This window comes from Carya illinoinensis, chromosome 4 (genome assembly GCF_018687715.1).
Source record: "Carya illinoinensis cultivar Pawnee chromosome 4, C.illinoinensisPawnee_v1, whole genome shotgun sequence".
Lineage (NCBI taxonomy): Eukaryota > Viridiplantae > Streptophyta > Magnoliopsida > Fagales > Juglandaceae > Carya > Carya illinoinensis.
The window spans coordinates 11,505,070-11,518,266 of record NC_056755.1 but is presented as its reverse complement, the minus strand read 5'-3'; the positions used below and the strand labels follow the sequence as shown (position 1 = coordinate 11,518,266).

Below are 13,197 nucleotides of genomic sequence, written 5' to 3'. Positions count from 1 at the left end.
ATTGTATCATCAGGATACAACATTATTTATATAATATGCAGATTGCAAATTCTAAACCCTAATATTAGAATGAACATATGTAATAGCAACAGATGTCACATTTAATTTGAATTTAAAACAAAATAGTTTCTTAGCGTAAGTGAAGTGTCAATGTGTCGTGTGCAACGCCCGTGTGGTTGGTGATACTATTATTATGTGTTTATCCTTATATTCTATTTTATTTATTTAGAAACTCATTTACTTATAAATCAGTAAAACTTTACTTGTCTTTTTAATATGGGACTAACAAAAAATCACATTCAAGAGAAATTTCAAAAAAAGTCAAAGTGAATTTGGAAGGAATGTTTGAAATAATCCAAAGTTGGATGCATATAGCTCATAGTGCGTTTAATTTGCACAATGCTTTTTTTATTTATCAACAAAAATGTTATAAACTATCTTGAATTATATGACCACATTTATCTAGTCGTCAAGTGCATAGTGCTAGCATAGTACCAGTATAGTACTGCATAGTAACTGGCATAGTAAATGGCCGACATAGCACATTGCATAGTGCCAGCATAGTACTACATAGTAACTGGCATAGTGAATGGCCGACATAGCACAGTGCATAGTATCAGCATAGTACTGCATAGTAACTAGCATAGTGAATGGCCGACATATGCACAGTGCCAGCATAGTACTGCATAGTAAGCTAGCATAGTTCCCTTTGTACGCCTATATATATCGTTGAATTCTTTAAGAAATTCATAAGTTTTATAACTTCTCTGAGTTCTATCTCTCTCTCTCTCCTTTTAGAAAGTTTTATAATAAATCTATCTCTCTCTTTACTTTTCAATAGTTTCATAACACGTTATCAGCACGAAAGTTCTGATGATTTTGAAGCTAGTAGTCCTCTACTTCAAGTAAGTTTTTCAATATATTTTTATATTCCTGATTTATATATGTAAAAAATGTCAAATCTTACAAAATTGGAATTCGTTGCTCTTGACATTTCTGGAAAAAATTATTTATCTTGGATCCTTGATGCTGAGATCCATCTGGAAGCGATGAACCTGGGAAATACAATTAAAGAAGGAAATCAAGGGTCCCTGTAGGACCGTGTTAAGGCAATGATTTTCCTTCGGCACCATCTTCATGAAGAATTAAAAACTGAGTATCTAACGGTAAAAAATCCACTTATTTTGTGGAATGATTTAAGGGAGAGATATGAACACCAGAAAACTGTAATCCTCCCAAAAGCTCGTCATGATTGGATGCACCAGAGGTTGCAAGACTTCAAGAGTGTTAGTGAGTATAACTCTGCACTCTTTAAAATTAGCTCGCTATTGAAATTATGTGGTGAAAAAGTCACTGATGATGACTTGTTAGAGAAGACATATACTACTTTTCATGCCTCGAATGTGCTCCTGCAGCAGCAGTATCGAGAGCGAAAGTTCAAAAAATATTCTGAACTTATATCTTGTCTTCTATTAGCTGAGCAAAATAATGAGCTTTTGTTAAGAAATCACCAGTCACGTCCTATTGGTTCTATATCATTTCCTGAAGTGAATGGTACTAGATTTACATCATTCCCAGAAGCGAATGGTGCATCTTTTCAAAGAAAATGAGGGTGTGGACGTGGTAGGAAAAACTATGGAAGTGGAGGTCCTAGAAGTGACCACACTAAAAGGGACAATAATAGATATATACCGTACCACCAGAAGTGATTCAACTCAGAGAAGGGCAAATTTCCCCAAAATAAATTTTTAAAGAAAGATGAAGATGGATGCCATAGATGTGGTATGACTGGACATTGGGCTCGTATCTGTCGTACAGATAAGCACTTGGTTGACTTATACCAATCTTCTATAAAAGAAAAAACAAAGAAATTTGAAACAAATTTTACTGAACCATCATATGCTTTAGATTCTATAGATGGAGAAGATATTACAAGTCTCGATGTTTCTGATTTCTTTGAGGATTCTAGTGGTAGAGTTGATCATGAAAGTGTTCATTTTTAATTAATGTATTTCCTTTATCTTATTATAAAATATTTTTATATTTTACAATGTTTTGTAGTAATGAAAGTTTTATTTATTTATACTTGTTATAAATTATTGATGAAATGATTTATCTGAGAATGGAAATGGAGCATCCCTGAAGGATCGCCCTAAATCAAGAATTTTATTGAGTATCTCATATGAGTGATACTTGTACCAAAAGCTCATTATGATTTATGCACATGAAGTTGCATAATTGAAATTGTGGAAAGAATATATATTTGAATGAATGTCTCGAATGTGCTCCTGAAGTAGCAATATCAAGTATGCTCCTGAAGTAACAATATAAAATGTAAACGTTCACAATATATTATAAATTTGTATCAGGTCTTTCAGTGACTGAACAAAATAATGAGCTTTTAATAAGAATCATTATTCATGTCTTACTAGATCTACATCATTCCCTGAAATGAATAATAATGAATTTATATCATTCTATTCCCTGAAGTGAAAAGAATAATGCGTTTCATTCAAAAAAACTAAGAGATTGGACGTGATAATGAATATCTTTTCGGGCCAGAAGCTCGTATTGGAAAAGCTGTAAGCTTTCTCTTTGAGATGATATTATACAAATTATTGAATCAAATATTATGATGCATCAAAAGGTGATATGATTCAAAATATTTATATCTTTTCATGGTTATCTTGATCATCCAAAATGAATTACGATAAGTCGAATGATTTTCATATGGACGTCCATAAAAGAACCAGAAGATTCTTTTACTATAAAGTCTTACCACCAGAAGTGGAAAGAAAAATTTGCTTGAAGCAAATAAGATGGAATTATTCAACGTTATCTTGATTATCATATGTGAACCAAAAGTTCAGATGATAATTAAATTTTGGATGCAATAAGATAAAAATGTCTCATATTCTAGCTGCTAAAATCCCAGCGAGGATTGAAGTCCCTGTAGGACAATTAAGAAATTCAGCAGTCTAAAAACATGTATAAAGACATGTGAAACTTATCGATACAAAAGATAGAGTATCTCAAAAGAGAAAGACACAAATAATTTGGTGCTCCTGAAGAGGCCATACCCACAAAACAAGCAATAAAGTCCATCCAAATTCTCTGTATAAAATTCTCCTATATAAACTCTTGAAGAGTGCCTCCTGAAGAGGTTTTTCATGAAAATGTCTTCCCTTGAAGAGGGACATGTACCTGAAAATAACGAGATCTCGTTACATTTCATGAATAATGGAGAAATTATGGATAGAAATAAAATCGTTGTCAACAACGTATTTCCATATTAGATGGCAATTGACATTACTAGAAGTAATGGAGAAAGTGAATCAAGAACCGTCGAAGAATACCGACGTAAAATATTGGCCAATATCTGAAAGAAACAATTCCTGCAGAATTGATTCACTAGTAAAATATGATGCATCGGGACTTATAGTCCAAACACCTAAAGAGGTGATGCTTGTTGAATGTCAGTGGGTATTTATGGAAAGGAAATAAAAATGTGATATATAAATCACGAGTCAGTTTCTCAATTCCTGCAGAATTGATATCACTAAGTAAAATGTGATAAATATGGACTTGAAGTCCAAACACCTAAAGATGTGATTTTTGTTAAATATCAGTGGATATTTATATACATAATATAAAAAGCCTGAAACTTTTAATATGAAAATGTGATATAGAAATCACAAGTTAGTTTCTCGAAGAAACAATATTGATATGATTTTAAAGTGGTTGAAATCATATTGAGATTTTTATTAGCTTGAAAGTTACCGAGAGTTTGGATATGCATGTTTAACTGCATATTTATATAGATCATTGGATCATGATATATATATGAAAATCCCTGAAGGATAGAAAATGTCTGAAGCTTCTAATATGAATACATCTGGAAATATGTATTCTATCAAGTTTCAAAGATCCTTATATGACCTAAAGCAATCCAAACGCAAATGGAAATAAGCTATTATTGCAGTTTATATTTATGATTTAAATGTCATTGAGGCTCCAGAAAAGCTCATGAAAACTGCATATATTTGAAATATAGATCTGAAACCCTTGCGGCTTCAAGGGAAAGATGGATGATGTTATTAGTCATAAAATACCATCTTTTAATACAATTAATATTTCAGATTCATATTATGGGTTTGATATGAAGTGTGCATTATTAAAGAAGAAATGAAAGGGAGCACACAGAACATCTACCAAAAGATAGAAACATAAATATGAATATTTGTGAAATATTATTTTATTATCTTGAAGCAAGAATTACAGAAATTTAAGGCACTTTGCCTCATTCTTCAAATGCTCTTGTTCTTCAAGAATCTGCATGGCATCCCTATCTAAAGGGATGGGCAATCGAAAAGAAGATTTAAGCAATGATTTTAAATTCCTATTCTCTTGCTTTATTGATTCTATCTTCATGTTGGACTTCAGAAGAAGTCGCTGAAGTATAACAATATTCTCGTGGAGATTGTCAACTCCACAAGTTCTGGATTGCAGTCGCTGAGAAAATGCGACAATGGATGATGAGTATCGGGTACCGAGACTCACAAGCTCATAGATAGCTTCATTATCTGACCTATGAGTCAGATCATTATATTGTATGATAGCACCTGTGGTAGAAGCAGGAACAGCTGATGAACGAGGTGCAGAGTACCTCATATATTGGCCACGAGAAGATCGCTGAGCCATTGTAGGATAAGAATGCAGAAAGAGATTGCAGAGTAAAAATGCAGTATGATTACAGAAAAGTGAAGAAGATGAGATGCGAATAAAGATGAGCTGAATATCTCTTTTATAGAGAAAATTATGATACAACATCTCTCGTGAAGCAAGAGAAAAGAGACGAAATATAGCTTCATAGCTCTGCGGCGCCTGACAGCTGCGGTGCCTGACAGCACGCCTGACACCTACAAAGGAGTTGAAAATCCGTGGTGCTTGTCTGATCTTAAAAGGCTGGCCACCGTTTTTATTAAAAAATGAGGTTAGCGGTTTAATATTGATGAATTCTCCACTAACTGTGTTATTTACAAGAACTCCAGAAGAGTACAACTCCAGAAGAGTAGTGATGAGCAGAAAGATCCATTGTGATTATTTTATCAACATGGATCAAGTCCACACCTATCTAAAGGGGTGGGCAATCGAAAAGAAGATTTAAGCAAGGATTTTAAATTCCTATTCTCTTGCTTTATTGATTCTATCTTCATGTTGGACTCCAGAAGAAGTCGCTGAAGTATAGCAATATTCTCGTGGAGATTGTCAACTCCACAAGTTCTGGATTGCAGTCGCTGAGAAAATGCGACAATGGATGATGAGTATCGGGTACCGAGACTCACAAGCTCATAGATAGTTTCATTATCTGATCTATGAGTCAGATCATTATATTGTATGATAGCACCTGTGGTAGAAGCAGGAACAGCTGATGAACGAGGTGCAGAGTACCTCATATATTGGCCACAAGAAGATCGCTGAGCCATTGTAGGATAAGAATGCAGAAAGAGATTGCAGAGTAAAAATGCAGTATGATTACAGAAAAGTGAAGAAGATGAGATGCGAATAAAGATGAGCTGAATATCTCTTTAATAGAAAAAATTATGATACAGCATCTCTCGTGAAGCAAGAGAAAAGAGACGAAATATAGCTTCATAGCTCTGTGGCGCCTGACAGCTGCGGTGCCTGACAGCACGCCTGACACCTACAGAGGAGTTGAAAATCCGTGGTGCTTGTCTGATCTTAAAAGGCTGGCCACCGTTTTTATTAAAAAATGAGGTTAGCGGTTTAATATTGATGAATTCTCCACTAACTGTGTTATTTACAAGAACTCTAGAAGAGTACAACTCCAGAAGAGTAGTGATGAGCAGAAAGATCCATTGTGATTATTTTATCAACATGGATCAAGTCCACAGTTAGTTGGATGTACAGATGCGAGTTATCTTTCAGATACACACAAGAAGATCATTGCAATTCATGAGAAGAAAGTTGAAATTGATATCAAGAAGGTACGGTCAAGTAAAAATCTGGCAGATTTATTCACTAAAGCACTACCAACTGCAACATTTAAAAAGATTATGCAGAACATTGGAATGCGGAGGTTTGAAGACCTGTTATTATGCACTACCAACTGCAACATTTAAGAAGATTATGCAGAACATTGGAATGCGGAGGTTTGAAGAGCTGTTATCATGCACTTTTCAGGGGAAGTAATGTCTTGAAGACTTGTGCTGATTGTACTCTTTTTCCTTCGCTAAGGTTTTATCCCACTGGGTTTTCCTTTACAAGGTTTTAATGAGGCAATCCTAAAGCACTCGGCGATACACATGAATACTGTACTCTTTTTCCTTCGCCATTGGTTTTTTCCCACAGGGTTTTTCCTTGGCAAGGTTTTAATGAGGCATATTCTTTAAATATGGTCATCCAAAGGGGAAGTGTTATAAACTATCTTGAATTGTATGACCACATTTATCTAGTCGTCAAGTGTATAGTGCTAGTATAGTGCCAGCATAGTATTGCATAATAACTGGTATAGTAAATGGCCGACATAGCACAGTGCATAGTGCCAGCATAGTACTGCATAGTAACTGGTATAGTGAATGGCCGACATAACACAGTGCATAGTACCAGCATAGTACTGCATAGTAACTGATATAGTGAATGGCCGACATATGCACAGTACCAGCATAGTACTGCATAGTAAGCTAGCATAGTTCCCTTTGTACGCCTATATATATCGTTGAATTCTTTAAGAAATTCATAAGTTTCATAACTTCTCTGAGTTCTATCTCTCTCTTATTTTAGAAAGTTTTATAATAAATCTATCTCTCTCTTTACTTTTCGATAGTTTCATAACAAAAAGTAATTATTTGTTTTTTTTAGGCGTAATTATTTGTTATTTGTTCCTTCCTCGGCAGTTCATCTTATATATTATCGTAGTGGGCCATTTCATTGCAGGGCTTTGAGCATCCTGACCCGGACCCAGATCCAGACCCAGACCCAGTCATGTACCTATGCTTTGTCCATTATATTTGTGGACCTACTAAGTCCACACACACACACACACACACTAATTCCGCAACTCGTGCTCCCAATCACCACCCCACATATCTGATCCACTAGCTAGGCTACATTGGACCACTCAACTTCTATCCTTCCCTGCCCCGCCCTACTCCCCATTGAATCCACTTTTTTTAATCATTGATAGTTTTATCCTTCATTTATCACCGAGAAGAGAGAATTAGATAAGATGATAATTAGCATTATACACAATATATTCATCTATTTTACAATACAAAGAGTTGCTTGCTCCAGAATGAGCCGCAAGCAACTGAGCTACAGATACAACGCCTTCTGCAAATGGTGAATTTAAACATCGAAATAATGCTGCTATGTTACTAACAACCCCTCTCACGCCAACATTAACATCACACAGATTTTAAGGGAATATGATTTGTAAACTTTAAGAACCCATCTCCCGTCGATCCCTGGATCCCTGTAATTCACTTGTATTCCAAAATCATGTTGTTCTCGGGTGCCAGTCCGACACAAGCCCTCAGTATGTTCTCAAGCATAGCTCGCTGCTTGGACAGTGCATTCACAACTGGGGTGCCAGGAGGAACCTGTTATCACAAATCCAAAACATCATTACTGATTATATAGGTAAATTACTCCATGCCAAAGAAGTGTTGATTACATGAGATTGTTACTCTTAAGAGTTACATGATCCATATGATACAAAATATATTACAAATTACCACTTGTCCTTCCAATTAAGTTGATAGTTAGTAACGGCATTGAGTTTACTCGCTGAACAATCATTCTAATTGTATGTAATCTCAAACAGGGCTGCTGATTTTCTTGCCAAACAGGGTGCAAGTGGGCTTTCTAGGAGTTTCTGGCTTTTGCTGAGCTTCTAAGAGATAAAGAAAGGGAGCTTTGTGATTGATAGATCTGGTTTACCATATCTGAGATGTAAATAGCATATGATGTTTAGTTGGGTGTAGTTGTAATCTACACCATGGAGACCACTTTTAAAAGGTAGTCACCATTCATGTTGGTGACATGGGTTTTTGAACCATGGTTTTGAAATTTTTGGTTTGTATTCCCCAAGATGTTTATTGTAATTTTCTTTTTTACAGGTGAGGTTTTTAATAAAATTATAAGATACTGCCCTTTCAATCGAAAAAATGATTAATTTCGGGACAGTACTGGCCACACAACTTTGTTTTGTTCGGTCTTTCCCTCACTTTGATTGTGAACTCATGCAGTTAAAAACCTACAATATTGGAGACAGTATTTAGACTTACAAGAGGAGCCTTGGTGAGGTAACTGAGAATGGTAGCCACAGGGTGGAAGGAGTGAAACTTGCCCTGCAATATAAAACCCCGTAAGTAAATTTGCTGCAATATCATATCTCTGTCCGTGCGTGCGTGTAGTAAGGATGCTGATTAATGTTTCATTGACAGACAGACCTCTTTCTCAGCTTTGAGCTGGATACGAGTACTGAGCTCAGCAAGAAGCACCAAATCAAGGATGATGGGAGCAGCCAACAAGGAGTCCTCGCACGTGTTGTGCATCACTATGGTGCTCTTCCCACCCAGGAATATCTCTGAGGTGTACTCATCCATGGCTCTCTTGCTATCCCCCACGTACGGCACATACTGCAACACCAGCACCAAATTAACCACCCCACAAAGTACTTTGAGAACAAAGTATGAAAAGCTACAGGAGAGAAACTCTATCTTCGAGGGCAAGCCAGTGTCAAGCATACTCATTCTGCGTTACTGACATTTCATGATTTGATATGCAAATGAAATTTTTAACATTTGGGTGTTCCAAATCAAGTTTTGTCATATAAGCGGCATAGATGGTATGTACTCCACATAGAAGGACTCAGTTACCTTGATGACCACAACATGGTCAGGATGCTCGCCAGGCTCATAGAGGATGGCGTTACTGGAAACCATGTCATCAACGACATTGCTCTTGGAGATCTCTTTGGAGCGGAAGGTTTGTGGGGCCGAGAGATTCATCCCGTCATTGTTTCCTAAATGGTTGTAGCTCACTATGGACGTTGGCTGCCACCATAACCACCACAAATAACAGTGGATTTAAACAACATATAATCTGTACAGCTAGCATCCACTAAAAAATATTTATAAAAGCTAAACTATTGAAAAGAGATTTGCTGTGTACCTTAATACCAGCCCCGACAAGGAAATCAACCAACACAGATTTCATTTTCGTCTGACCACTCTTGAAGTCATCCCCACCAATCAGACTGTTCCTCTTAATAGCCAAATCAATCAGCCCTGGAAATATCAGAAGCAAAGTTACAATCTTATTTACAATCAGACGCTTTACCATTATTTATTTACTGGATGAGGGAGAAAAATATAAAGACTTAAAGAATTACCAGGGACAAAAGTGTTCTGAGGGCTTCCGTTGATAAAAGGAATGTTTTCAAGAATACAAGCCAGGGCATATAAGGTGGAAGGAGATATCTCGGCCTCATTCCTGTCCAGAGAAGCCAAAAGGTTTTCGGGGGTGTCGTTTAGACCCACAATCACATTACTATACCTCTCTGTGTTGGCAGTCCACAGCACAACCACCTTATCCACCTTACTTGCCTCCTTAAACTCCCTAATCAGCACATAATAGTAAGAAGCAACCAATCAACTTTTTACCCAATAAAAAAAAAAAAAAAAGATCAATTCTTTAATGATTAAAACACATAATTACCTAATATCTTTAATGATTTGTTCGACTTGCTCTTTCTTGGTCCCTTTGATCACATTGTTGGCACGGGCACCTTGGTTGGCTGCAATAAAATCAGGGTCGTAGATTCCAGGAAGCGGAACCATGGACTCCATGTAGGGCCTCAATTGCTTCTGCAGATCAATGTCCAGCACCTTGGCCCTAGCCATGGAATCTGCTAAGTTCATGTCATTAATATCCCAACCCCCAAACACAATGTCGTCTGGGTTCACCTGGAATTACAGTACATAATTGCATACTTAATCAAGCGAAATGATGATATCAGGAGTTTATTGTTTGCTGAATACAATCAGAGAAAATCTGGGTACCATAGGGAGCAGGCTCTTGAAAGGAGCATAGATCTCCTCTCCATTAAAAGACCCAACTCGAATTGTTGATGCTTGGGTGAGAGAGCCGAAGTAATTGGCTTGTTGCACTTTGTCCTTGGTTGCCCAGGAGATGCCTCTGAGAATATTCAATACCCACTTCTTTAAAACAAAATTTTAATATATTCTAGTAAAAGTACATCTGAATAAGAAATTGTTTAAGGTCAGAAAAAAAATAGTGAAAAATCGTTTGAAGATCACATTTTCATGCCAAGGACACTCGTACGGTACCCACCAATAATAGGAATCTGATTTTGCTGAAAGGGCATGAAAATAACTACGAGTAAGATGAAAGAAACTCACTCTCGGTTGGCAATAACACCAGCAGTGAGGGTTGAACCGTTGTTCCCTCCCCATCCCACAAGCATAACCCTAACAAAAGTGATATAAATTGAGAATGTAAGAAAACAAATGAACGGAAAACAACATTACAAAAAGGACCCAGAAAAAAATGTTAATGTTGTTCTCAAAGAAAAAAAAAAAAAAAAAAGGATTCTGGAAAACGCAAAAGGTGTGAATTAGTATAACACACCCTAACTTAGGGACATGGGTATCCGTCTTGAATTCATATTTGATAGTCTTAGGCTTGACAATCCAGTGATAGGTGCCATTCCTGTTCTCATGGACAAGCTCAGTGGTTTCGTAGTTGTACAGAGACTGAATCTCATTCTCTGTGTACTTCACATTTGGACTCTCTACCTTGAATTTCTCGATGAACATTTTTGTTCAGATAAAAGGAATGAGGGGACGCAAAATCAACAGTTTAAATTTTTTTAAAAAAGGAGGCTTTGAGCGGACCAAAAAGAGACTCGGAGAGGAGAAAGAAGAAGAGGAGGAATTGTGTGTAACTTTCTCCTCTTCTTTCAATCTGATGAACCCTTGTCTCGTGTTCCTTCATTTTGCTCCAATGAAGTGAATATATAGAGCAAAAATAAGACCAACGTAGCTACACGTGGCGGAGCTTAAGTGGGCAGCGGGCACCTTGTAGAAGCTTGGCCATGCAAAAGAAAGAGTACAAGAGTTTGGTTTCATTTCGTTGGCCATTTCACGCACACGGGAACGCACGCATGAAGTGACACATGCGGATATGTGGACCAGCTTCACACGTGGTGCAATCGGAGGCGCCAGTAGGAAGGTACTCGAACGGACAGGGACTGAAGACGGTGACGCGTAAGGGGCCCGTCTAACTCTGGGCTCTCCGCCTCACGCGCTCGGCCGCGTCCTAAAACACGCCGAAAGCCTGTCGCCTGTCGGTCTTAACTTGTTTTACAAGACGACACGTGGTCCATCTTTTTATTCAGTTTTTTTTTTTGGTTTCCTTTAATGTTATGTCCTATTTTCTTTTTATGTTTTCTTATATTTTTTTAATTTTTTTTTTCATATTCGTGTTCTTAGTTTTTATATTCTTATCTAATTTATATTTTTTTTAATTTTATTTTTTATTTTTATAATTGAGTTGAGTTGCATCGAAATGAAATACTAAGTACCACATTGTGACTTAACAAAAGATGGTTGTCAATATGGAGTTGCAAGTTTCATAAAGGCTAGAGATTTTATAACGATTACAAATCGGTATGGTTCATACATATATATATGTCTATTTTATAATATAAAAAAATTATAATTTATCTTATAACAAAAATTTAGACATATTCAGTTAATTTTTTGTAATTTTTTTATAGACTAAAGTGCTGTTAGGATAGTGAGTTGAGAGGAGATGAGTTGAGATGAAAAATGAAAGTTGAATAAAATATTGTTAGAATATTATTTTTTAATATTATTATTATTTTAAAATTTTAAAAATAAATTATTTATTATATTTTATGCGAGAATTTAAAAGAATTATAATATTAAAATGAGATGAGATAAGATGAGATGAAATACTTTCACTATTCAAACAAAGCCTAAATATTTTTCTTTTCCTTAACCATCCACTTGCTTTCGTGATTAATGAAATCTGAGTGTAACATATTATGTGGAATGATGTCCAGAAATACTATTATAAATATTCTTATTCTACTTTTATTTCACTGTGAGATGATATAATATTATGAAATAAAAATAAGACGAGAGTCTACAATCATGTTACTCTTTATATATATATATATATATATTATATAATAATTATTTTGATCAATCATATTAATGTAATATAAAATAAATATGTAAAAGTAATTTGTACCTAACAGAATTCTATAAAATATATAAAGATGCCTTTAAAAAAAAACATACTTATTATAAATTAATATGAATATATATATCTGAGCTAGGAGTACAGGGCTTGGGCAGTTGGGCGGTTGGAGTGATGGAAAAGATGAGGCAGGGAAGAATGGTCAGAAACATGTGAAATCCAGAGGAGAGTCCCTCAACTAGAGAGCTAGCTATCCATCAACCACGAGATGGATTAGTGGTAGCGGGAGCTCCATACAAAAAATAATTGAGTGGCCATCCGCCTATTAATTACAATATTGGGAAAACCTTGCCCCAAGCGCATGAATGCGTGTAGCCTAAATGCATGGCTTGGAGTCCCCACACCCACACCATGCATCCTATGTGCGCCCAGCTAAATCAAATTAATTAGCTCTCCATTATGGTACTGACTGATCTGTACATTATGTTTGGTAGCGATAGGATGATGATTAGGATGCTGGCCCGGAAGGAAAGGGAGATAGAGGATGAACGGAAAATAGGAGAGAGATTCAATGGATTTGATTGCATGTTTTGACAGATGCGAAGAATGATTGTTGATGTCCGATTTTAGACTCGACGGTCAATAATTGATCGAATAACGTCTTAAAGACGGTAAAGATGGAGGAGATCATGTGTAATCGTAAATATGATTGCCTCAATTGGTTTGGTTATAAAGTGAAAAAAGAGAAGGAAAATGAATGTACAACGTGCATTGATCAATTCTGAAGAGATGGATGAAAAGCAAAGGTTTATTTTGGAAGAAATTCCAATGGTCCACAATTGCGCAATCACTTTCGATCCGGTTTTGGGGCCACCTGGTTAAAGGGTTGTGTCGAAAGGAGGGCCATGGCCGCCCATGTCA

The 13,197-nt window shown here is 36.2% G+C and overlaps 1 protein-coding gene across 1 annotated transcript; it reads right to left on the bottom strand.

Annotated features, from left to right (window-relative positions):
* Positions 1-7,240: 7,240 nt before the first annotated feature.
* On the bottom strand, positions 7,241-11,052 carry LOC122307543 (inositol-3-phosphate synthase-like). The gene is made up of 10 exons (XM_043120469.1): positions 10,678-11,052; positions 10,449-10,517; positions 10,089-10,224; positions 9,745-9,992; positions 9,419-9,645; positions 9,199-9,314; positions 8,904-9,080; positions 8,475-8,663; positions 8,310-8,372; positions 7,241-7,622 (listed from the first exon to the last, which is right to left on the bottom strand). Exons 1-10 carry the CDS (start codon positions 10,863-10,865, stop codon positions 7,503-7,505), a joined length of 1,533 nt encoding a protein of 510 aa, XP_042976403.1. The 5' UTR covers positions 10,866-11,052; the 3' UTR covers positions 7,241-7,502.
* Positions 11,053-13,197: the final 2,145 nt, after the last annotated feature.